This window comes from Prionailurus bengalensis, chromosome E3 (assembly GCF_016509475.1).
Source record: "Prionailurus bengalensis isolate Pbe53 chromosome E3, Fcat_Pben_1.1_paternal_pri, whole genome shotgun sequence".
Taxonomy (NCBI): Eukaryota; Metazoa; Chordata; class Mammalia; order Carnivora; family Felidae; genus Prionailurus; species Prionailurus bengalensis.
Genome location: NC_057357.1, coordinates 16735491 through 16761074, shown reverse-complemented (window position 1 = coordinate 16761074; position 25584 = coordinate 16735491). Strand labels below are relative to the sequence as shown.

The 25584-nt window shown below is 39.5% G+C and overlaps 2 protein-coding genes and 2 non-coding genes across 5 annotated transcripts in view; 3 read left to right on the top strand and 1 right to left on the bottom strand.

The window, feature by feature from the left end:
• PSPH (phosphoserine phosphatase) overlaps positions 1-15529 on the bottom strand; it is a 57628-nt gene extending 42099 nt beyond the window's left edge. Inside the window, exon 1 of the mRNA XM_043559926.1 lies at positions 15431-15529. The gene's annotated coding sequence lies outside the window, so the exon portion shown is untranslated. The remainder of the gene's footprint in view (positions 1-15430) is intronic.
• Positions 15002-25522, top strand: CCT6A (chaperonin containing TCP1 subunit 6A). Of its 2 annotated transcripts, none has more exons than XM_043559907.1 (14): positions 15002-15300; positions 15746-15809; positions 17409-17543; positions 18338-18511; positions 19259-19362; positions 20356-20466; positions 20738-20897; positions 20992-21074; positions 22012-22108; positions 22397-22544; positions 22962-23095; positions 23598-23700; positions 24190-24262; positions 24495-25522. In XM_043559907.1, exons 1-14 carry the CDS (start codon positions 15164-15166, stop codon positions 24565-24567), a joined length of 1596 nt encoding a protein of 531 aa, XP_043415842.1. In that variant the 5' UTR covers positions 15002-15163; the 3' UTR covers positions 24568-25522. The 2 variants fall into 2 exon arrangements, with proteins under 2 accessions (XP_043415842.1, XP_043415843.1); XM_043559908.1 differs by lacking the exon at positions 15002-15300 and adding an exon at positions 15464-15561.
• Positions 18091-18224, top strand: LOC122472117. The gene has a single exon (XR_006294365.1). It is a non-coding gene; the product is annotated as a small nucleolar RNA SNORA22 (small nucleolar RNA).
• LOC122472116 lies at positions 22584-22723 on the top strand. The gene has a single exon (XR_006294364.1). It is a non-coding gene; the product is annotated as a small nucleolar RNA SNORA15 (small nucleolar RNA).
• Positions 25523-25584: the final 62 nt, after the last annotated feature.

The following is a 25584-nucleotide window of genomic DNA, read 5'->3' as shown; positions in this document are numbered from 1 at the left end:
CACCCAGAGGCCCTTAGAATTTGAAATTTTAAAAAATACCATTTACATTAGCACTCCCCCAAAATGAAATGTTTAGGTATTAATCTAACAAAATATGTACAAGACCTATATGAGAAGAACTACAAAACTCTGATAAAGAAGTACTAAATAAATAGATAAATATTCCATGTTCACATATATGAAGTCTCACTATTGTCAACATGTCAGCCCTTCCCAATTTATCTATAGATTCAGTCAAAATCCCACCATGTTATTTTGTGGGTACAGACCAAATGATTCTAAAGTTTATACGAAGAAGCAAAAGACCAGAATAGCCAACACAATATTGAAGGAAAAGAACAAAGCAGTAAGACTACTTTAAGACTTACTATAAAGCTGAAGGGCACCTGGGTGGCTCAATTGGTTGAGCATCCGACTTCAGCTCAGGTTATGATATCGCGGTCTGTGGGTTTGAGCCCCACGTTGGGCTCTGTGCTGTCAGTTCAGAGCCTGGAGCCTGCTTCGGATTCTGTGTCTCCCTCTCTCTCTGCCCCTCCCCCACTCATGCTCTGTCTCTCTGTCTCTCAAAAAATGAAAAAATATTTTTAAAAAAATTTTAAAGACTTACTAGAAAGCTGCAATAACCAAGACAGTGTGGCATTGGGGAAAGAAAAAGCAAATAGATCAGGGAAGAACAGAGAGCCCAGAAACAGACCCACATTAATATACTCAACTGATCCTCACCAAAGGAGCTGAAGGAATACAATGGAACAGTCTGTTCAACAGTCTTTTTGACAAATGATGCTGGAACAACTGGACATCCACGTGCAAAAAAAATGAATCTAGACACAGGCCTTACACCCTTCACAAAAATTAGCTCAAAATGGATTATAGACCTAAAAGTAAAATGCAAAACTATAACACTCCTAGAAGATTATGTAAGAGAAAACCTAGGTGACCTTAAGTACAGCAATGACTTCTTAAATACAATACCAAAGACATGATCCATAAAAGAAATTCTTGATGAGCTAGACTTCATTAAAATTAAAAACTTCTACTCTGTGAAAGACAATGTGAAGAGAATGAGAAGACAAGCCACAGAGTAGGAGAAGATATTTGCAAAAGATATATCAGATAAAGGGCTGTTATCCAAAATATACAAAGAATTCTTAAGAGTCAACAATAAGAATCCAATTTAAAAAAATGGGCCAAAGATCTTAACAGATACCTCACCAAAGATATACAGATGGCAAAAAAGCATATGAAAAGATGCTCTACATCATGTATCATCAGGAAAATGCAAATGTATTTGTTGTTACAAAATACCACTAAAGACCTATCAGAAAATCTGTAACACAACACTGAATGTGGCAAGGGCATGGAATAACAGGAAGTTTCATTCATTGCTAGGAGAAATGCAAAATGGTATAGCTATTTTGGAAAGCAGTTTGGCAGTTTCTCACAAAACTAAACATGCTCTTATCATACAATCCAGCAATTGCACTTCCAAATGAGTTAAAAACGTATGTTCACACAAAAATTTGCACATGGATGTTTATAGCAGCTTTATTCATAATTGCCAAAACTTGGAAGCAATCAAGATGTCCTTCAATAGGTGAATGGATAGGGTTTGTACCTGGCTGGCTTAGTCAGTAGAGCATGCCACTCCTGATCTCAGGGTCGTGTGAGTTCAAGCCCCACACTGTGTTTAGAGCTTACTTAAAAAAAAAAAAATAGGGGCACCTGGGTGGCTCAGTTGGTTGAGTGTCCGAATCTTGATTTTGGCTCAGGTCATAATCTCATAGTTCACGAGTTCGAGCCCTACATTGGGCTCTGCACTGACAGTGTGGAGCCTGCTTGGGATTCTCTCTCTCCCATTCTCTCTGCTCTTCCCCTGTGTGCATTCTCTCTCTCTCCCTCACTCTCTCTCTCTCACCCAACCTCTCTCTCTCTCAAAAATAAACACTAAAAATATGAAATAAAAGAAATATAAATAGGTAAATGGATAAATAAATGGTGTGTGGCACATGCAGACAATGGAATATTAATTACTCAATGCTAAAAAGAAATAGCTGTCGGGGCGCCTGGGTGGCTCAGTTGGTTAAGTGTCCGACTTCGGCTCAGGTCATGATCTCACGGTTCATGGGTTCGAGCCCTGCATCGGGCTCTGTGCTGACAGCTCAGGGCCTGGAGCCTGCTTTGATTCTGTGTCTCCCTCTCTCTCTGCCTCTTACCTGCTCTCACTCTGTCTCTCTCTCTCAAAAATAAATACACATAAAAAAAATAAAAGAAATAGCTATCAAGGCTAAAAAGACATGGGGGAAGCTTAAGTGCATATTAATAAGTGAAAGAAGCCAATATTGAATGGTTATGTATTATATGATTCCAACCATGTGACCTTCTGGAAAAGGCAAAACAATGGAGACAGTGAAAAGATCAGTGGTTGCCAAGGTTTGCAGGGGGTGGTATGGGGCAGGAGGATAAACTGAATAGGCAGAGCACAGAGGATTTTTAGGGATGTGAAAATACTCTGTATGATACTAGAAAAATCAATATGTCATTACATGTTTGTGCAAACCCAAAGAACGTACAACACCAAGAGTGAACTCTAATGCAAACTATGGACTTGAGTGTTTAGGATGTGTAGGCTCATCAATTGCAACAACGTACCATTCTGGTGAGCAACACGGATAATGGGGGAGGCTATGCATGGATGGGGGCAAAGGGTATATGGAAACTACACCTTCCTCTCAATTTTGCTGTGAACCTAAAACTGCTAAAAATATAAAGTCTTTATTAAAAAAGTAAGCTATGGTAAAGTTAAAACCATTCTGAGTATATACAATAAAGGGAAGTTAATAGCGCAAAACAGACATTTAATGGAAAAACTGAGGTGTCTAACAGGCTCAGAGAGTAACAATTCCAAGAAGCCACTGCCAACTCTGGGGAGGTGGTATTACCAGGCATAGGATCATCTGATAGGAGCTGGAACCACAGTGGCCTTTCCAATTGGAGCAGGAGCCACAGAGGAAATACACACATTGCACCTGAGGTATGGGGGAGAAATATCCAGGTTTCTCATTTCCTCTCTTCAGGGCTTTCCCTTGACCAAATCTAGCCAAAAGCCAGCTGACACAGGAACCTGGAGGAAAATGTATTTTTCTTAAGAGTCAGTGCAGAGCAGAAGAATAGCAAGGAATAGATGTGACAAAGACAGGACAAGGATCAGCAGAGATTACTACAAAGAAGGCCTACAAGTAAGTAAGAAAAAAACTCATTCCAGTAGAAAAATGGGCAAAGGACATGAGTATGTGACTCACTAAAGGCCAATAAAGAGATTTGAATTAAACTAGTAAAGAAATTCAAAGAAAAGTAACGAGTTACAAATTTTTTTCACAGATGTGCAAAGATGATAAACGTTGATAAGGATGTGGGAAAATGGGCACTTATTGGTAGTATGAATATAAATCCATGCAATTTTTCAACTTCTAGTTACCTATCCCAAAAAACTCAATCAATGCATAAATATTTCTCTTCTAGGATGTTCATTAGATAAGTTAAATTATTGTATATACATATGTTGTACAACAGAATACAGCAGAACGATTAAAAAGGATGGTCTGTACCTAAATTTATTGACAAAGAACTTGTGGATATATTATTGAATAAAAATGCAGAATACAAAACAATATATACGGTATAAACTTATTCATATAAATCTGTATGTGACATTTTCAAATGTTTACCAAAATGCTGAATGTCTGCCTCTCAATGATTTTCAGTCTTCCTTGTGCTCTTTTGTATCAATTGAATTTCCTACATGGTAATGCATTATGTATTATGTTTGTCATTAGGGAAAATATAAATGGAGAAAAATGGGAAAATTTACATTATAAAGCAGTATGATTACGATATAATAAGTGCAGCAATTTAACACTGAATCTTCCCCCTCCTCCTCCTAGAAATTAAACAAAGCAACAAAAAGATAATGGGGGTGAGGAGGACCTGAAAATCCAGTATTCTGCAATATGAGGAGACGAAAAGCAACTAGAGACTCGAAAGCCTGAGTAAGGGTTACCAACAGCCCCTGAGATTCAGCAGTGGCTGCACTGAGTGGGAAGTGGCACTTGGGAGTGTGTAAGGTAACCAGCAGCAGCAGGTCCCACAAAACACCAGAAAGTAGACTCACTCCCTAAGGATGAGAAGTTTTTGTGAAAATCAAAAAACTTATTGTTCAAAACAAGCAGAGCATACATAGAGAGAAGTGAGGTTGCATTAAAGCTATAAGGAACACAGTAGACAGAGAAGGTACAGTGTTCAAAACAATGTCTTTGTGGGGGGCACCTGGGTGGCTCAGTCAGTTGAGCATCTGACTTCAGCTTTGGTTCGTTCAGGTCATGATCTTGTGGTTTGTGAGTTCAAGCCCCGCATCCGGCTCACTTGCTTTCAGCGCAGAGCCCGCTTCAGATCCCGTCCCCCTCTCTCTCTGCTCCTCCCCTCAAAAATGAATAAAAATTAAAAAAAAAAAAAAAAGAATGGCTTGGAAACTCGGATGTGTTAATCTCAGAAAGTAGATAAAGAGCTCACCTGAAATGCAGGCACTATGTTCCTTGTGTGCGATGACTAGTGATGATGCCAGGGAACACAAGTCTGACAGCAGAAGGCCTACAGGGTCAGTTTAGAAGAGAGAAGCAAAGGAAGAGGGGCTACTCAAAAAGCACAAAGAAGTGCCATATTGAATGAGGCAGTCTAACTGTGGCTGCTGAAAACTTTGGCATTGTGCAGCCTGGAAAACTACCGTGGCCCCTCTTGCCCTTCCTTCACAGGAGATCCTTGAAAATGGTGGGTCCTAGAAAATACAACTCATTTAAAAATGGATTAAAAAGTAAAAGAAAGAACAAAGTGACAAATACCTTTGTTATGAGTTGAAATTGTGTACCCCCCAAATTCATATGTTTAAGTTCTAACCTCTAGTACCTCAGAATGTGACAACAGAGTTAAGGCTTTCCAAGAGGTGGTTAAGTTAAAATGAGGTCTTCAGATGGCACTCTAATCCAATCCAACTGGGCTCCTGATACAAAAAGGAAAATCGGATGCATGGAGAAACACCAGAAATGTGAGTGCACACAGAACAAAGACTATGTGAGGACACTGCAAGAAAGCAGCCATCTGCAAGCCAAAAAGAGGCCTCAGAAGAAACCAAACCTGCTGAAACCTTTATCTTGGGCTCCCAGCTTGCAGAACAGTGAGAAAATAAATTTCTATTGTTTAAGCCATCCAGTCTGTGGTATTCTACTATACAAACTATTACAACCTTCCATATGAAATTACTGTTAAAATGGTAGAAAAGGGCAGCAAATCTTACCCATAAATACACACACCAGAAAACTGTTAGTCACAGAAAAGATGAAAATCAAGAATGACTATATATTCTGTCTTGATATTAAAAACACAACGAGGGGTGCCTTGGTGGCTCAGTCGGTTAAGCATCTGACTTCAGCTCAGGTCACGATCTCATGGTTGTTGAGTTCGAGTCCCACATCTGGTCAGCTCAAGCCCTGCTTTGGGTGAGCCCCGCTTCTTTCTCTCTTTTTCTCTCTCTCTCTCTCTCTCTTTCTCTCTCTCTCTCTCTCTCTCTCTCTCTCTCTCTCTCTCTCTCCCCCTCTGCCCCTCTCCCCTGCTCACGCTCTCTCTAAAAAAAAGTAAATGAAAAAATAATAAAATAATGAAAGAGTTAAAGAGAAAATGATTGCTATAGAAGATAGGCAAGGGAGACCCAACACATGGACAGCTGAACTTCCCAAAGATAACCAAAACATTATAACAAAATAAATATTTAAAGATATATAAATAAAGGCTACTGGATTTAAAAATAAATTTCATTTAAATGAAAAGGGAACCCACTGAATGGGAGAAGATACTGTAAATCATACATCCCATAAGAGGTTAATATCCAAAATATATAAAGAACTTACAAAACCTTATATCAAAAAAATGTGATTAAAAAATGAGCAGAGGGACACCTGGATGGCTCAGTCGGTTGGGCTGCCGACTTCGGCTCGGGTCATGAGACCGCGGCCTGTGAGTTCGAGCCCCACGTCCGGCTCTGAGCTGACAGCTAGATGGCACTGTAACTGAGTCTGAAAGGCCATTCTGCCATTCTACCAAGCTAGCTACTCAGGATGGTGGGGAACATTGTAAGACCAGTGAATTTCATGAGCATGGGGCCACTGCCACACTTCATCCGCTGTAAAGTGAGTTCCTTCACCAGAAGCAATGCTGTGTGGGATACCATGATGGTGGATAAGGCATTCTGTAAGTCCATGGATGGTAGTTTTGGCAGAAGCATTGTGTGCAGGGAAGGCAATTCCATGTCCAGAGTAAGTGTCAATTCAATAAAAACAAAATGTTGCTCCTTCCATGACAGAAGTGGTCCTATGTAATCAACTTGCCATAGGTAGCTAGCTCATCACCCTGAGGAATAGTGTCATATCAGAGACTCAGTGTTGGTCTCTGCTGCTGGCAGACTGGGCACTTGACAGTGGCTGTAGCCAGGTCAGCCTTGTTGAATATAAGTCCACACTGTTGATCCCATCATAACCTCCATCCCTAATACCACGGCCACTTTGAAAATAAACTCATTGGGGTGCACTTTGGTGACTCAGTTGGTTAACCATTGACTTTGGCTCAGGTCATTATCTCATGGTTCATGGGTTCAAGCCCCACATCAGGCTCTCAGCTGTCACTGCAGAGCCTGCTTCAGATCCTTTGTCTTCCTCTCTCTCTGCTCCACCACTCCTTGTGCTTTCTCTCTCAAAAATAATAAATAATATTTAAAAATAAAATAAACTCACTGGGCAATAACAGGGGTGGCTAAAGAAAGAGGCCAATTTGCTAACCACTTATTAAAATTCTCTTCTGCTGAGGTCACCTTTCGGTGAGTATTTATAAGGGACACAAATATCTTCACATTTTTCACCCAGAGAGGTCAAGCTATGTATCTCTTTCCCAGACTTCCTTGTCACCAATTTTCTAATCATGTTCCTTCCAAGTCCCTGACTGTCCAGCCAAACTATCAGCCACAGCCCATGAGTTGGTATATAATCATTCATCATGCCTATTTCTCCTTCCAAGCAAAATGAACAACCAGATGTGAAGTTCTGCCCATGGAGAGGATCTCCCTTTATCACTGCCCTTGGGGAATGTCCCAGAAAGGGGCTGTAATACACAGCTGCCCACTTTTGGGTAGTGCCTGCATATCCTGCAGAACCATTTGTAAACCAGGCCCAAGTTTTCTCTCTTCCTCTGTCAACTGATCACAAGGAACTTCCTCTGAGGCCACAGGTGCAGGCTGAGAGAGAGAAGGTAGAATAGCAGGAGTTGGGACCATGCATATTTGGGCTGCTTCTTCATGTAACTTATTTGTGCTTTCAGGGCCTCCTGGGATATTAACCTAGTTATAGTTCTAGAAGCAAAGAGGGGTGGTAGGAGTGGGTCCTGAAGACAATCAGCAGTGTCTTTCAAGACAACTGCCTTGGGGGAAACTATTACAGTTTCCTAGTGCAATGCAGGGTATATCTCCTCAGACAGGGGTGGACAAGCTGCTTCTACTGGCAAAGAAAGTGCAACACGATTTACAGGCTCAATGTCCCCATCTTCATCAGAGTATTCTCATACATCCCATTCCAAATATCAGGATCCCATTCCTTCCTCATCAATGCCCTCTTTTCAATTTGCATTGTAATTCAGCTACTCACATGATGAGATTTTGGGTTTGGTTTTCAGCAATCTCAGCTCTGCAGCTACCAGAGTTAAGTATCTTTTCAGGACAGACACAGAAGATTTCAATCATTTATACAGTGCTTGAGCTGGGAATTTGAATCCCTGAACTCATTCTTTTTTCCCCCCACTTTATTCAGTGACATTAGGAGCAACAACCAATCTCATTATACTCATTAGTTTGACAAAAATGTTTGAAGGTGTCACATACATGGTAATCCAGTTCCTTGACTCTTGTAAGTGTTTAAGAATATCCAGTGGTAATTTTGCATATTTCTATTTTCGTATCATGTCACAGACTATATCATTACTTTACTCTCTTTACTACTGGAAACAGAATCATTAGTGTCTTTAAATCTAATCATATCAGAGAGCCGCCAATTCTAGAAAACCCGGAACCAATTTAGAGAATTCATCCTTAAGATTCTGCTCCTTTAGAACCACTCTCAGTATCAAAATCTGTATTAATCAGGATTCTCCAAACAGAACGAACAAGGTGTGTATCTCGATGTATATATAGATATAGCCTCCCAGGGTGTCTACTGTTAAAGTGAGGGCACTATGTACTGTTGAGAGAGATAGCAATTTACTTTAAGGAAGTAGCTCTCATGATTGTGGAGGCTTGATAAGTCCAAAACATGCAGCAAAGACTGGCAGACTGGAGACCCAAGGAAGAGTTGCGGTTTGCATCCAAAGGCAATCTACTGGCAGAATTTCTTCCTGCTATAGGGAGGTCAGTCTTTAGTTTATTAAGGCCTTCAACTAATTGAATGAGGCACACCCCTATTATGTAAAATCATCTGCTTTACTCAAAGTCCACCAATTTAAATTGTTAACCTCACCCAAAAAACACTATCACAGAAATTTTCAGAATAACATTTGACCAAGTATCTGGGCACCAACGTGGCCCAGCCAAGGTGACATAAAAATTTATCATCACAAATGGTTATCTCTGAGCGGTAAGTTTATGAATTTATTTAAAACGGTTTTTGCTACTTTTTCTGTAATTGTTATGTATTATCTTTGTAATAAGAAAAAGTAAATATATTTTTAAATATTTTTTAAAAGATTTGCTTTTGGAAGACTTCCCTAGTAGCATGACACTGAGAATATACCATTATAGCTGTTCAGTATACCATGTGTATTGTGTATACTGTTGTATGTTTGTCTCTCTAATAGACTAGGAAGGCTCTAAAGGAAAGAGTCTTCTCTTATCATGTGCATATGTTTAACCCAAGCATAGTACTCTGCCACAAAGTACACACTCAAAGAATGAATGGCCAATAACAGAAAAAATATTACCCCAAATCAATATACTATTATTCCACATACTCATCCTAAACCTGTCCCACTTCTGGGAATTCTTTGACCTCTTCAGACTCCTAAATTAGAAATCACGTTTCAAAATTCTTTCAATTTTATGTCAAAAATGCCTGTAGCCACTGGCCTTTTGCGATCTGCATGTCCACTGCTTTAATTTGACTATCCCACTTATAAAATACGTCTTATTTAAAAAGTAATACATGCTTTTTTTTACTGTTTTTTCTTTTGCAGTACTGAACATGTTGATTTTTTAAAGCAAAGGTCAAACAATAGTTTTTTTTTAAACTAGATAATTCTGTACTTCCTTTGGAAAGAAAAACAAACATGCAATATAGCCAGAAAACTTCTGAAAAAAAGATTGATGAAGAGGATCTAGCCCTACCGAATTTTGAAACATAAAACTACAACAAATCAAACAATATGGTGTTGCTACTTACAAAGACATAGCTATGGAATATAGACCAAAGTAGATCCAGATACATCTGAGAATGTAGCACATACGTCTGAGAACTGTACTACATATTAATAGAAAGTAAATTATTCCAGAAAAAAATTAAATTGGATTCTGTGTAATCTTTTTCCAAACACCAATAACCAATTCAGTTCTCAGACACCAACTTTCTTGGTTCTCCAACACCAACTGGGTGTCCAGTAACTTAATTCAATTCTAACTCCATCCAGAATTAGCACAGACCCTGCAGTTAAGGGCTCAGTCGCAGAAGACTGCCTCCACTTCAGGTACCAGTTACAAGTCCTAGGTCTCCAAGCTGCCTGCATTTCTCTCTGATTTACCTGTAAATTTATGGGTTCCACAATTCCTTCCTCAGGTTTGAATATTTTGGAGACTGACTCAGAAGTCAGGAAATCACTTCCTTTAGGTTTATGGTTTATTATAACTCAGGAAGAGGCAAATGGAAGAGATGTACAAGACAAGGTATCGGGGAAGCAGCACAGAGCTTCCACACCCTCTAGGTACACTACCCTACCACAATATCAATGTGTTCACCCACCCTGGCTATTCAAGCATTTTTATAACCTATCTGCTGCCACCTCCACTCCCCAGAGGATGGGGACATGGGACTGAGAGTCCCCACCCTCTAATCAGTGTGTTTGGTCTTTCTAGTGACCAGCTCCCATCCTGAGGCTATCTAGGGTTCCCATCTTTACTCACATCATTCGCACAGACTCAGGCTTATTCTAAAAGGGATCATTATGGATAACAAAAGATACTCATATCACTCAAAAATGGTTTAGGAGTTCTGGGCCAGGAACCAGGGACAAAGCCCAAATGTACGTTTTTAACACCACAGATTATCTTATTCCTTATCAAAATAAATTCCAAATGGAGCAAGGATTAAAATGAAAAATAAAATATCGGGGCATCTGGGTGTCTCAGTTGGTTAAGTGTCCAACTTCAGCTCAGGTCATGATCTTGAGGTTCACAAATTCAAGCCCTGCATCAGACTCTGAGTGCTGAGAGCTCAGAGCCTAGAGCTTGCTTCGGATTCTGTGTCTCCCTCTCTCTCTACACCTCCCCCACTCATACTCTGTCTCTCTCTTGTCGCTCTCTCTCAAAAAAAAAAAAAAAATCAAAATGAAAAATAAAACCTTAAAAATACAAAAGAAAGCATAGAGGAAATTTAAGAAGTTTTTTTTTTTTTTTAAGTTTATTTATTTATTTTGAGAGGCAGAGATAGTATGAGTGGGGAAGGGGCAGAAAGAGGGAGAGAGAGAATCCCAAGCAGGCTATGAGCTGCTAGCACAGAGCCTGACTTGAGGCTTGAACCTACGAAAGCTCAAGATCATGACCTGAGCCAAAACCAAGACCCAGATGCTTAACTGACTGAGCCACCCAGGAACCCCAAGAATACTTTTTAAGAGTGTTAAGGCCTCTTTTACACAGTATAGCACAAAATCCAAATGCCCATAAAAGGGGGAAAAAAGGATATATCTGACTGCATGCAAAGAAATTTTGAATTTTTAATAGGAAAAAAGACATAAATACAAAATACTGAACAAACAGTACTGAGAAAAGTAAATTGCAACACAGAAAACATAAAGAGATCCTATAAATCCACAAGTAACCAAAGACAACAGTCAAAAGACATGAATAGACAGTTCACAAAGAACTACAAAGGGCTCTTACATATAAGATATATGCTCAACTCTCAATAAACAAATCTAAGATATCATTTTTCACCTATAAGATTGGCAAACATGGAAACAAAATGTTAAACATGTTGATGTATATTCTCCTGGTTCTACACACACAAACACACACACACACTTGAGGGACTTAATTAAAAAATGCTTTATATATTTTATATTTTCACGTATATAGTTCTCCTTTTGTGGATACATAAATTTGGGAAGGTTTGCAAAAATGAAAATATTCTGAATTTTTTAATATAATGTTAATATTTTGATGCATATCCTTGTTTTTGTATAGCTGCATGTGGGGAGTGGTTACAAAAATGAGAACATATAATAATGCTGTTTAAAACATGTTTTTCCCTCTTATCAAGAATACCTCTTTATGTCATTAAATGTCTTCATCACCTTCTGCATGGGCTTTTCAATACCCTTTTTCTGACTACCCTATCCTTAGTCTTCTCTTAGTTCATCCTCCATTTCACCTCCAGAGTAATCTTTACCACAAGTTCTCTGGGTTCCCACTGCTGACCCAGATGCCTTAACCAAAACATAACAGAACATGCTACTTCTCCAGATTTAGCTCTTGCAACCTTCTTCCCTCCATATTACATATCCATCTTCCATTGGGTGCGCCAGGCACTCCCACTGTTGCTCAGCCTGGAATCACTCTCCTAAATCTTCTTCAGAAATAATCTACGTATCTTTCAAAATTCTATTAAAGACACCTCCTCCAAGAAACCATCCTTGGTGCTCAAAGTTAATACTTTGGTGCTCACAGCACTTCATTCATCTCTTAACTATAACATTCTACACTTTATGGTCATTTACCTGTTCACCAGTTTATCTCCCTAACTAGGCCACGTGCTTCTTGAAGATTAGGGATTTTATTTATTTCTATAGCCACTGGATGGGGACTGGGATGGGGATGAAAATGAGGCTAGTGGTCCTTGAAGAGTGTTTCAGGCTGAAGGCAAGTAGAAGGTTCTAAGCACTGAAAAGTTCTTAGTGAGTGAGTGAGTGAGTGAGTGAGAAAGAAGAGAGAGGAGAGAGGGGAGAGGGGACAGAGGAGACAGAGGAGACAGAGGGGAGAGGGGAGGGAGAGAAAGAAAGAGAGAGAGGTAGGCACAAGACGTGGTTGATCCTGGAAGCAAACTAAGGCATTTAGATTTCAGTCTAAGGTCCTGGGAATAACAGGGATTATAAACAGAGCTGTGGTTTGTACATTTACTTTTGATAGATTGCTCCATTAGCAACATGGGGAATAAAGATTACTTAGGGCACTACAGTAGTTGTACAAGAAATGATCATGGCTTAAACCTGAGTGGTGTAAATGGGGATAGAGAAGAGTGAATAGAGTGTAGAGAGGGGGATCTAGAAAATGAAAATGTTCAGGGAGTAAGTAGATGTGGGAGACTGGCAAAGGAAGGAGTCAAGGGTGAAATCTAGATTTCCGGACTTCTCTGCATATAACACAGAGTGACCTTGTTGGTCATTTAATCTCTGTGTAATCATCGGTGAAACTGGTTTATGACACTGATCTACTAAACTTCAAAGGATTCACATTAGGATCAAGTGAAACACTATATGTGAAGGTGCTATGAAAACTATATAGTTTAATTACATTACATTGATGCAGAAGTGGCAATTACTTAACACCCTCCACGTCTGGCACAATACAAAGCATGTTATACGTGCAATTGCATTTAATTTTCTCTAAGATCTCACTTACCCCTACTTTATAGATTAGGAAACAGAGTCAAAAAAGCTTAGTAACTTGTCCAAGGTCACCTACTGGTAAATACTGCAAAACTAGAATTCAAACTCAAATTGTTGGACTCTAGGATTCTAATATACCACCTTGCCTCACTAGAGTTCTTTCCTTAAAATTTTATTCTTTATTGAAATCCCTCCTGTATCAAATAGCTAAACATCTGTTGACATTTCTTCCATGAAGTATTGAAATGGATCTGTTCCCACAACATGACCTCTTGTTTGAAATTCTCCAAAGACATTCTAAAGTTCTCCTATTCTAGGAGCATCTCTGCTGTCAGCACAGAGCCCAATTCAGATCCTCTCTCTCAAAAATGAATAAACATCAAAAATTAAAAAATATTAAAGTTCTCTTTTGTATCATATGATGAAAATAATTAATTTGTCTGAAAGTGTGATAACGGAGACTAGAAGAATGACACATACAAATAGATTCCCTCTACAGAGATCATGTGGATTCTTCTGTTTTGCTGAGACTTTGTCTAAGGCCTGGTATGATGTTAGTGGAGATGCCTAATTAAGATTCCAGTATTTCTTCATTGTGGATTTCTTGCATTCATAGTGACTTAAAAAATACCGCATTAAAATACTGTTGATCTCAATTACTGAGTGTTTGGTGCCCCCTTCAATTTTCTCTCAGGAGACCCACTCCCTTTCCCTACCTACAAGCACGTGCCTGAAATTACACAATCTTCATCTCTGCTTATGTCTCCCCACACATCTCCAACACTAGTTAAATAAATCTGCATGCAAGTAAACACAAGTCTCCTGTGTAATGCTATTACTCAAATTTATATATATGCTTTTATGATTCTCAAATATACAAACCCACTTAAAAGCATTATATACCAGGATACTCACTGCAGCTTCAGTAGCAGAAGACTGGGAACAACCTAAATATCAACCAGTAGATGGCTAGTTGATGTTGTCACTCTTACAAAGAATATGATTCAGCTGCTAACAACGAGGAATCCCTATACGTATTGCCATGGTACCATCACCAAGATACTTTAAGTATAATATACACCAACAGTGTGTATTATAAATTGACATTTTGTGTGGGGAAAATGCTTATATTTATATGCATATGAATTTGTAAGTTCAGAAAACCTCTCGGAAATTCAGAGTATATAATGGTAATTGTGCTTGTCTATAAAGCAAGTTGAACATGAGGGAGGAGGGCATACTTTTCACCAGATACCCTTTGGCACCTCTGAGTTCTAACAAGTTTCGTTACTACTTATAAAAATGAAACACAAGGCATTAGTGAATACCTAATATGGGGGGGGAGGGTACTGGATACTAGAAAACAATGGGAGAAATGTTTCAGGGTTTTTTTTGTCTTAAAAAGGAGTCCTCTCAAAGAACGTACACGACTCACTACTCCATCAAGTTTAAGTTTTAAAACCTGCCTTGCGAGCCTGAGGCCTCAGCAGTGTCCGGAGCCCAAAGGGTGGACTGACATGCTTCTCGCATGGCACCAATCCTGCAGCTTGGTAAAAAGGCATCGAGCATTTTCTACCTTGCATTCTATCTCATCTTCTCTAGGCTTAAAACATTGGGCGAGGGCCCTTATCGGATTCGCTTCTGTATCGCCACAGCACCTAGAAGCCCTACAGGCACACAGTATCAAGTCAAGAAAACGCTAGTGACGGGGAGCAGAGAAGCAAGGGGAGGAAGCAGGGCAAACGGCGCGAGTGGGGGAGGGAGAAGCCCACCCTACACCGGCGGCCAGAGACCTCCAGAAAAGAGCGGCCCACACTGCAATCATGCCGGGGGGCGCGCCGCCCACAGGCCCAGCCTGGCGCAAGAGCGGCCGCGCGCCCCGCCCCGCCTCCGTCCTCAGGTCCCGGGACGGCCAAGCTGGGCCAAGACGGCGGCGAAACCGGAACGCTGCGAGCCCTTTCTGCCTGGGAACAGGGTCTTCTCGTGAGCAATGGCGCCGGGGCCCGGCCGCGAGGGGCGGAACGGCAGGCGCCGCGAGCCAATGAGCGGCGCTGGCCGACTCGCGGCCCAATGGCAGCAGCGCGGGCACGCTGAGGACGGTCCGGGCGCGCCCGACTTTTCCAGAAGACCCGGGTAGCGCCTCCAGGCCACACTGAGCCGGCTTTAGGCACTCCGCACGCCGGGTCTCCTCCTCTTCCTGTGGTGGCTAGCTATGGCGGCCGTGAAGACCCTGAACCCCAAGGCCGAGGTAGCCAGAGCCCAGGCGGCGCTGGCGGTCAACATCAGCGCGGCCCGGGGACTGCAGGACGTGCTGAGGACCAACTTGGGGCCTAAAGGCACCATGAAGATGTAAGGCGGGGCCGGCGGGTAGGGTAGGGCGGACACCACGCACCTCGCGCCGTCGCGGGCATGGCGGCGGGGGCCACGGCCTTGAGCTCGCCGCCCCTGGGCCTCTGCTCGCGGCTACGGCCCTACTTACCCGCATACTCCCGGGTCGCGCCTGTTTCCTGCCCCGGCCGTTTCCTCTTGTAATCGATGCCGTCTCTGCGGAGGACAAAGCTGCCCGCGTGCGCGGCGCTCCCCCGCGCCCTGGGCTCCAGCAACCTAAGGGTTCGGCCGACTGTTTCTCTGAAGGGAGGGGGTGGGCACTGCATCATTCCTATTGCTGGGTAGAGAGAACCAGCCGCGTGGCCCCAGCTCCCTAGGTTCTGGGTAAAGCCGGATTTGAATGGGACTCTTAATTTGGTGTCCGTTGAAAAAGTCACACTGTGGTTCATTTCTGCCCATTGAACAGGCTTGTTTCTGGTGCTGGAGACATCAAGCTTACTAAAGATGGCAATGTGCTGCTTCATGAAATGGTGAGAGACTGCTATACTCGGTCAAAAATGTCTTGGTTTTCCGTATTACGTGTAATTTGCAAGAGGATTTTTAATGTTCATTTTCAAAATAGGAGAAATCACTATTAGCCCTCAGCAGGTCTGGAGGAAGTAGAAAAGGAATATTGTCGGTAACAGTACTGACAGTACAGTGCCAGGAGGAACCCTGGGGAGTCTGATAACTTATTTTTGAATCCCTGCTCTTGCCATGTAAGTCCTTGGTTAAAGGATGGTAGTTACTAAAATTTATTAAAATGTGGAAAACTAAGCGGTTGACCCAGGTAGGTGCAAAATGTGATAACACGGCTATACTTTATTATTGTTATTATTATTGTTGTTGTTGTTGTTGTTATTATTCATATGCTATTTTTTCTCTTTATAAAACCGCAGTTTCTGTCTGGTCCATCTCCACCTCCAGCTGAAGGGGAGACAAAACTCTTTGCTTTACCGTTTTTAAGTCTCACTGACCCAAGAATATAAGACTGTTGAGAGGAGCAATTGTTTTACTCTTCCCTAAGTTTCCAAAACCTGGCACTTAAAATCCAAGAAAGGAAATGACTTGCCTGTGTTTTGAATTCAGAATAAAATTTAGGGTTTTGATATTAGTGTACCATGCCTTCAGTTTGCAGATATTTGTAAACATCTTCAGTAAGGATTAGCTAACCTAGAAGGTTAGTTTTAGTTTGTTTTTAGTTGGCTAAGTGGTGACCTGTGCTAGCAGACAAACTGTCAGTGTCCCCAGAGACAAAAGGCTGCACTAGGTTAGTGGAGAATAGGAGATTTAAAAATCAAAAGCAGTACAGGAGCATTGTTTGGATCCTTTGTAATTAAGAATCTGTGGGTGATGTTGGAGACATAATGAATATCCTGTTCTCCCAAAACCTTTCTTCGGTGATGTAGCATTCACCGATGATCTTTGCTAAAGGAACTTTTTTTTCTTTTTAATTATTTGTTCCATTCCAACTGAACTGGAGGCTGCTGGGGTTTAATTTTAGAAGGAACCTGGTTTAGGGGCGCCTGGATGGCTCAGTTGGTTAAGTGTCCACCTTTGGCTCAGGTCATGATCTCACAGTTCATGGATTTGAGCCCCACATAGGGCTCTGTGCTGACAGCTCAGAGCGGAGCCTGCGGTGGATTATGTGTCCTTCTCTCTCTGCCCCTCCCCTGTTCGCATTCTGTCTCTCTCAAAAATAAACAAACGTAAAAAATATGTATTAAAAAAGAAAAAAGAAGGAACCTGGTTTATTGTCACAAGAGCCATAGATTTGTCATAAAGAAGCATGCATGGATTTGAAATTATTTCTTACTTGTAACTCACCTTCAATAAACCTTAACTAAGCCTCAGATTTCCTCATCCATAAAGTGGAGATAATCCACTCAAATCTATATGTGAATGTTTTTATTACCATAAATTGATGTGTAAAATAGTTAATGGTGAGTTTTAAATCAGCGCCGCATGTAGCTGAACATTTGGGCAATTTATGCAAATAGATGCTCTTAAAGGAGTCCCTTCAGATATTTCAAGGTATATTTATTTGGACTGTTTGAATTTAAGTAATTTTCTTCTTTTTCTACTTCCAGCAAATTCAACACCCAACAGCCTCCTTAATAGCCAAAGTAGCAACAGCCCAGGATGACATAACTGGTGATGGTACCACTTCCAATGTCCTAATCATTGGAGAACTACTGAAACAGGCGGATCTCTACATTTCTGAAGTATACATGATTCTTGTGTTTCTGTGATAGTTATGTAAACATGAAATAATCTGAATTTTATTTATATAAATTTATGTGTTATAGTAGCTGAGGCAGTATAGTAGAATGTAAGGAGCAGGGGGCTTAAATCTTGGAACCAGAGCCTGGTCTTATACAAGTTTATTGTGATCCTGGACAGATTAAAGAACCTTCCTTAGCCTGCAGGATTTTTTTTTTTTTTTTTTTTTGATCAAGTGGCATTGCATATGATTTATATATGTCTATAACATAGATTGGTAGTTGAGATCTAGAAACCAGATATTCAGGACTAGGCATATTTATAAAGAAAAAGCCAACTAAAATGTAAATTTAAATAAGAATTCACAACTTTTTTTTAGTCCTGAGTAGTTTGAAAGTTAAAGCAAACCATAGTAGTGATCTAATGCCAAGAAATTCCTGGGAAGAGAGGAAAATGAGACCGTTGGTCTCCCTGTTTTTGTTCGTAAAAGATGTGAATAAATGGTCCCCCTGAGCACAGTTTTGAGTTTGGGGCATTATTCCTTGTGGTTTGCACAGTGAAAACCCAAGTGTGCTTTATAGTTCCCTTGGTTTTGACTCTGTGCTACAGCAATGTCTGTTCTTTTCCTCTGCATTGAAAGGACTATCTATCCTTTTAAATGTATTCAGAAAGTCAGCACATTTTATTGTATTAAAGCATGTAAATGATGCAGAATATTCCTTTAAAAATTTACTTTGTCATCTAATTGAAGAACTCCAGTGTTAGAGATGATGGTTATATGATTATATGTTTGTAGGGTCTTCATCCCAGAATAATAACAGAAGGATTTGAAGCTGCAAAGGAAAAGGCACTTCAGTTTTTGGAACAAGTCAAAGTAAGCAAAGAAATGGACAGAGAAACACTTATAGATGTGGCCAGAACATCTCTACGTACTAAAGTGCATGCTGAACTTGCTGATGTCTTAACAGAGGTATGTTAAATGTGGCATTTGGTACAGTACACCTGTGTTGAAGACCCTTGATACACTTCCTAGTTTCGGTTACAGGATGCTATCTGAAACCTTCACCGTGTCAGGGCTCCTGGGTGCCTCAGTCCATTGAGTGTCCCAACTCTAGATTTTGGCTCGGGTTATGATCTCATGGTTGTAAGATGGAGCCGTGCATCGACATTGGGAGTCTGCTTGGGATTCTCTCTCTCCACCCCACCCCCATCGCCCTTCTTTCACTCACCCACCCCCACCAGGCAAAAAAAAAAAAATTTTTTTTTTAACATTAAAAAAAAAAAAAACATTCACAGTGTTATACCATGTGAAATAAGTTGTTTCCTTTTTGTGGTAGTGAGAGTAGCTGACGTGTGTTCCTAAAATGTAAAATGAGAAAATCAAATAATAGTATACCTGACCAGGTTATAAAGATATAATCAGAGTTTCCATTAAAGGTTTATAAAATGGAAATTTTATTATGAAAAAAACTTGTGTCGTCAATATTTTTAATAAAATAGTGGGGATGTCAGTGATTCTTTACCTAATTATAAATTGAGATGTCAGGAATGTAAATGACTTCAGTCCTTTACAAATAATGTATTCTGTTAGCTCATAGAGAAGGGCTTAGATCAGTTCAGAGATTTTAAAGAAACTACGCTTCTCTGAAGAACAAGCAGCATAAGCGTCTGGACTTCTGCAAATCAAATTCATCTAATGGTTATGCTCCTATTGTAGGCTGTGGTGGATTCCATTTTGGCCATTAAAAAACAAGATGAACCTATTGACCTCTTCATGGTTGAGATTATGGAGATGAAACATAAATCTGAAACTGATACAAGGTAGGTGGTAGGATGCTATGAAATCCTTATGGTATGTTTCCAAATTTACAGGCACTTTTTACAGTACATCTGTTTTGACTTTTTTTGTGTGTGTGTGTGTGTGTCTCTGAATTCCTGTGTGTATTCCTAGGTGAATATTTAGTTTGCTCAGTAGTGTTTCCTCTTGAAGTTACTGGTATGATGTGTTTATAGTCAGAATGATTCTGAAAAGTGAGCTACATCAGTGATTTATTGAATTGTGGGATACAAAGCATAATAGACTGGTGGGGAATTTAAAATATATATTTCTTTTCTTTTTTTTTTTTTTTTAATTTTTTTTTCAACGTTTTTTATTTATTTTTGGGACAGAGAGAGACAGAGCATGAACGGGGGAGGGGCAGAGAGAGAGGGTGACACAGACTCGGAAACAGGCTCCAGGCTCCAAGCCATCAGGCCAGAGCCTGACGCGGGGCTCGAACTCACGGACCGTGAGATCGTGACCTGGCTGAAGTCGGACGCTTAACCGACTGCGCCACCCAGGCGCCCCTAAAATATATATTTCAATGACCAAGTTAAAAAATATTTTTAGGGGCACCTGGGTGGCTCAGCATTCAACTCTTAGTTTCAGTTCAGGTTACGATCACTCTCCTCTCTCTGCCCCCCCCCCGCACACACATGCTCTGCTCTCTCTCAAAATGAATAAACAAACTTTAAGAGAAATATGTTTTAAAGGAGGTAATCACAATTTGATAGCCAACCATTTGCAACTATTTCTCTGCAGTTTCCTGTACAAGATAAGGGTTGTTACTTTTGTTTGAATGGGTCGTGTCTGTTATGTTCTGGATATTGTTTTTTCATAATTGAACCTGCCTGGTTTCACCCAAAAGTCTTGTTCAAAAACTCATAAAGTTATGTGAAAATTATCAATACAGTCTCAATTCAGTATTCGAATTTCATTAACATATGTTATGTATCATTTAGAAATCAATAACTATAAATTACGTATTTTAACAGCTTAATCAGAGGTCTTGTTTTAGACCATGGGGCGCGGCATCCTGATATGAAGAAAAGAGTAGAAGATGCATACATCCTCACGTGCAATGTGTCATTAGAATATGAAAAAACGTGAGTCTATAGCCCCTTACAAATGGAGTGGAGAGGTGGAGCAGCTTGTATTTTGGGCAAGTCACTTGTGAGATTACTCTAAGGATAGTAATGCCTCAGTTGGGTTTGGGTGAATTATAGAAAATAACTTCTGAAAACATTCCAGGGATAAGGACTGGAGTTAACTATTTGTTAAATCTCAAGACTAACCCAATTTCTTCGGCTGGTTTATCTTCTTAAAAAATAAACATTTCCCTCCCCCCTCCCCCACCCCCAACTTTTTTTTAAATAGAGAAGTGAATTCTGGCTTTTTTTACAAGAGTGCCGAAGAGAGAGAGAAGCTTGTAAAAGCTGAAAGAAAATTCATTGAAGATAGAGTTAAAAAAATAATAGAACTGAAAAAGAAAGTCTGTGGTGATTCAGATAAAGGATTCGTGGTTATTAATCAAAAGGTGAGAATGAAGTTTTACTTTATAAATGAGCCTGTATCATTCATTGTTATTTTTAAGGTGACTTCTTATTAAAACTAACTTGTTTTTGACACAGGGAATTGACCCCTTTTCCTTAGATGCTCTTGCAAAAGAAGGCATAGTAGCTCTGCGGAGGGCTAAAAGGAGAAATATGGAAAGGTACAGATACCAGATTATCTTGGTGATGTAAATTTTACTTATTTTGCAAGTTAACTGGGATTGCTTTTTCTCCTGTAATTATGTTTTTCCTTTTTTTATTGTGATAAAATACACATAATACAAAACTTAACATTTTACTCATTTTTTCTAATTATAATCCAGTGGCATTAAATTGCATTCACGTTATTGTGCAGCCATTACATCATTCATCTCTAGAACTTTTCCATCTTCCCAAACTGAAATTCTACTCATTAAATAATAACTTTGTTTCTCCCACTCCTGGTAAATACTATTCTATTTTGTCTCTAAATTCAGTACCTTCTGTAAGGGAATCATGCAGTATTTGTCCTTTTGTGTCTGGCTTCTTCACTTAGCATGATAGTTTCAAAGTTCATCCATGTTGTATAGCATATGTTAGAATCTCATTTCCCTTTCAAGGATGAACAATACTCCATTGTATGAATATATCACATTTTATTTCTACATTTATCAGTGGACATTTGAGTTTCTTCCTCAAATGTCCTGTTGTGAATAATGCTGTTGTGAATAATGCTGCTGTGAACTTTGGTATATGCTTGTTGTAATTTTAAACCACAAAATGTGTATGTATGTAACCATGTCGAGAGACAGCATCAAGGGGTTTCAAAGAACTACTTTTTCCTCAGAGCTCACCACAGTAAAGAGCTCTTGTTCGCCTTTAGATTTCTTATCAAAGGAGTATTTCCCAACTTTGAAAGCCTGGTTTAAATGGTGAGTTAGGAGAAAAGACTGGTTTTTAGCTGGTTGGTGGTGAATGGAAAGGCTTGAGTTAAAATACATTTCAGAATATCTAATTTCGGTATGTAATTCTGAAAGATCGCTTCCTAAAAATTATTAATCTCTTCAAACATAACAAAGCCACTTACAGGTCTCCCTTAAAACACTTCCAATATTTCAGGCTGACTCTTGCTTGTGGTGGAGTAGCTCTAAATTCTTTTGATGACCTAAATCCTGATTGTTTGGGACATGCAGGACTTGTCTATGAATATACATTGGTGAGTGTGTTTTCTTTCTGAAGATGATAATACAATGATGTTTCGTTCATGAATTCATTCAAACCCAGAATCATATTTTTGATTTGTTTACATACATTTTGATGCTTATGTATAGTAATGATAAGCCATTGATGGGAAAAGTCACATTTCTTTTATATGAAGTAGTTTATTTGCTTTAATGTGATTGGTATGTTGTTTTCTTATTAATAAACTACTTACTCTTCCATAAGCCCCTCTTCATTCTTTGTATAACCATATCCTGTTTTTGAAAATATCTTTTTCACATAGGGAGAAGAGAAATTCACCTTTATTGAGAAATGTAACAACCCTCGCTCTGTCACATTATTGGTCAAAGGACCAAATAAGCACACACTCACTCAAATCAAAGATGCAATAAGAGATGGCTTGAGGGCTGTTAAAAATGCTATTGATGATGGTAAGATCCTTATTGTATATTCTTTTGCTAGTGTGAAAGGCATGGCTGAATACTGTGTTCTTTTTATCAGTAATTTACACAGCCAGACACCATGCAAAAGTAAAGTCTTCCCTTTAAAATGCCTGTGATGGTATGCGAGGCTTTTTTATAGCATATCATGATTAAAAGTGGATACAAATAAATGAACTAATGCTAAGACCTTGCAAGAGCTTCCAAGTACTAGTTAAATTGGGCATTTTGCTCTTTGATGTGTTGCTTGTATTGCTTTCAAGTGTAGTATTAACACTGTGGTGGTTATGCCGAATTCTCAAGAAATGGATGGCTTTTGTGTGTGTGTTTTAGTTTTCTTAAAAATGATTCTACAGTTTTGTTTTCTCTGCAACTTAGCATTTCTCTCCGTCCCCCCGCCCCCAACAGGCTGTGTAGTTCCAGGTGCTGGTGCAGTGGAAGTGGCAATGGCAGAAGCCTTGATTAAATATAAGCCCAGTGTAAAGGGCAGGGCCCAGCTTGGAGTGCAAGCATTTGCTGATGCATTGCTCATTATTCCCAAGGTATGAATACTTTAACAGTTTAACTACATCAAAATGATTTAGCTGATGAAAGCTTTTTGATAATGGCGTTTTTATAATGTAGACTTTGAGTAAACAAGTTTTATTCATTTTCTCCTTAACATAACTAGAGCCAGGTATCTCTTATCCAAATGTATTTGGTTCCTGTGGAAGGGAGTTGAATAACTGAAGTTTCAGATGGCAGGAGATAAACTGTTTTAAGAGTTTGCAGTGTAGGAGTTATACTAGAGTACAAGCTTGCTCTTTTGTTTTCTCTTGTATGCTATTTTAGGGATATAGTTTATGACCAGTGTATTGCTGGGCTTGGGGTGGGTTAATGAGTTGGTTAGTAACAAATGTTCTATTTAGTTATTCTCTGATATGAACATAAATACTGGTCTATCTTAAGGGTTTTTTTGTTTTGTTTTGTTTTTACTACTTGGAATTATGGTTCTTATCACTTCTTAGGGTTCTGTCTTTTAAAGGATTAAATTTGTTTGTTTAGGTTCTTGCTCAGAATTCTGGTTTTGACCTTCAAGAAACACTAGTTAAAGTTCAAGCAGAACATTCAGAATCAGGTCAACTTGTAGGTGTGGACTTGAACACAGGTAAGAGAACACAGCTATTTGTAGGGGGAGAACTAGATTCAGGTGAGGTAAAAATCAGGGAGGATAAAAAATGGAAACAAAAGAATGTTGGAGAAAAGTAGAGTGGAAGAAAGATAACAGAATCCTGCAGTATTTGTAAGGCCTGTTACTGTCAACAGCATCATACATTCACATTAGTAGAAAGGATTTCTGGAATGAGGGAAATGGTAGGCCCATTTTGGCCAGTTCAAGTGCTCTACTTTAATATGAACAAACAAGAATGCATCTGGAAAAATAGAGATGTTCAAACATTGGGTAACCAAATAGCACATTACTATTACTGGATGTCTTCTGAGTAGAGATCGTAGTTTGGAGCAAAATTGGACTAATTGAGGAACTTTGGATAATGAGAATAACCAGTGATGAGCAAATCACAAAATACTCTTTTATTTGCATTCTGATCTTCCAACTTTCTGTGTGTGATTTTAAGAATACTGGGTTACTTTACAGGTGAGCCAATGGTAGCTGCTGAAGTAGGCATATGGGATAACTATTGTGTAAAGAAACAGCTTCTTCACTCCTGGTAAGTTTGAGACAGCCAAAACTAAAATAACCTTTAGAGAATCCTCATACTCTTACTTGGTATGTTTAATTACGTGGGTTTTTTTTCATAAAAATGTAATCAGCTGAAAGTATAAAAACTAAACTAGCCTTCCATATTTTTGAGGGGAAAGGAGAAACTTAATTGGATATAATTTGCAGTTTGGGGTTCATATGTCACATCTGAGCCATCTGATCTTTCCGTCCCCTTTCAGCACTGTGATTGCCACCAACATTCTCCTGGTTGATGAGATCATGCGAGCTGGAATGTCTTCTCTAAAAGGTTGAATTGAAGCTTCCCTTGTGTCATCTGTATCACGAAGACTACAGAGTGATCCTAAGAATATAGCCATGGAATTTTCGTCCAAGCTTCAAATGATTTTCAAAAGCATTTTCCTTTCCCATACGAAAAAAACACTGACACTCAAATTTTGAAGTTCTGAAATTATAATTACAGTATTTTTTTAAATTTCACTGCAGTGTACACCATTAAGCAGGCTGTTTTCACCCAATGAACAGGATGTTTTGCTTTAGCTTCCATGATCTAAAAGTACCGTGTTAGACAAGTATGTTACCTACCTTGTTATTAAATGTTCCTTGGAAAGCAAATTTAATGGTTTAATAATTTCTTCTAATTGATGTATTTTAATATATCTACTAGTTCTCCACTGTCAGGCTTATAGGTTTTTATGCAAATATAAATAATACTTAAAGTAACTTAAGATTTTGAAAGCATCCCTGTTTCTTTAGTATTAATTCCTGAGTAAAACTGTTGGAATCATTTGTTTGGACTTTTAATGCTTTTAAGTACTTTTGCTAAAATGCTCCCCAGGAAAGTTGTACTGGGCAGAAAGATGGGTGAAGTAGAGGCAAGGGAGTTGATCATTATATATAAATAAACTGAAAGTATGAAGAGAGAAAACTAGAAATAGAGGAGACAGAGGGAAAAACACCCTTAAAGGCATGGGGGCTCAGGGAAAGGAGATTTTCACATGGACCATATTTTCACACCCCTGTCTGTACCTGTGCTTATGCTGAAGGACCTGCCCGACCATTCCAAACTCTGTAGTGTTGTCTTTCACCCAAGTTACTGTTCTCACCCACCGGCTTCCACAAAATTGTTTTTATAGTTGGTAGATCTCATTCACAGCCCTTGAGAGTGAAGTTGTGTGCTGCAAAGCTTTGTGTTTTTGAGGACTTGGCAGTTGCCTACGGTGTGCAATAAATATTAAATTGAAACCTTTTCTGTGATCTTGAAATGGTATTCCAGGGCCCAAAAGGAATTTGAATATAAATGGGTAGAAA

Bases quoted from the DNA above. Each gene is read 5' to 3' on its own strand.
- CCT6A (XM_043559907.1), top strand. From the start codon at position 15,164: ATGGCGGCCGTGAAGACCCTGAACCCCAAGGCCGAGGTAGCCAGAGCC. The intron at 15,301-15,745 runs GTAAGGCGGGGC...CCCATTGAACAG, and splicing joins CCTAAAGGCACCATGAAGAT to GCTTGTTTCTGGTGCTGGAG. The intron at 22,109-22,396 runs GTGAGTGTGTTT...TTTTTCACATAG, and splicing joins TTGTCTATGAATATACATTG to GGAGAAGAGAAATTCACCTT.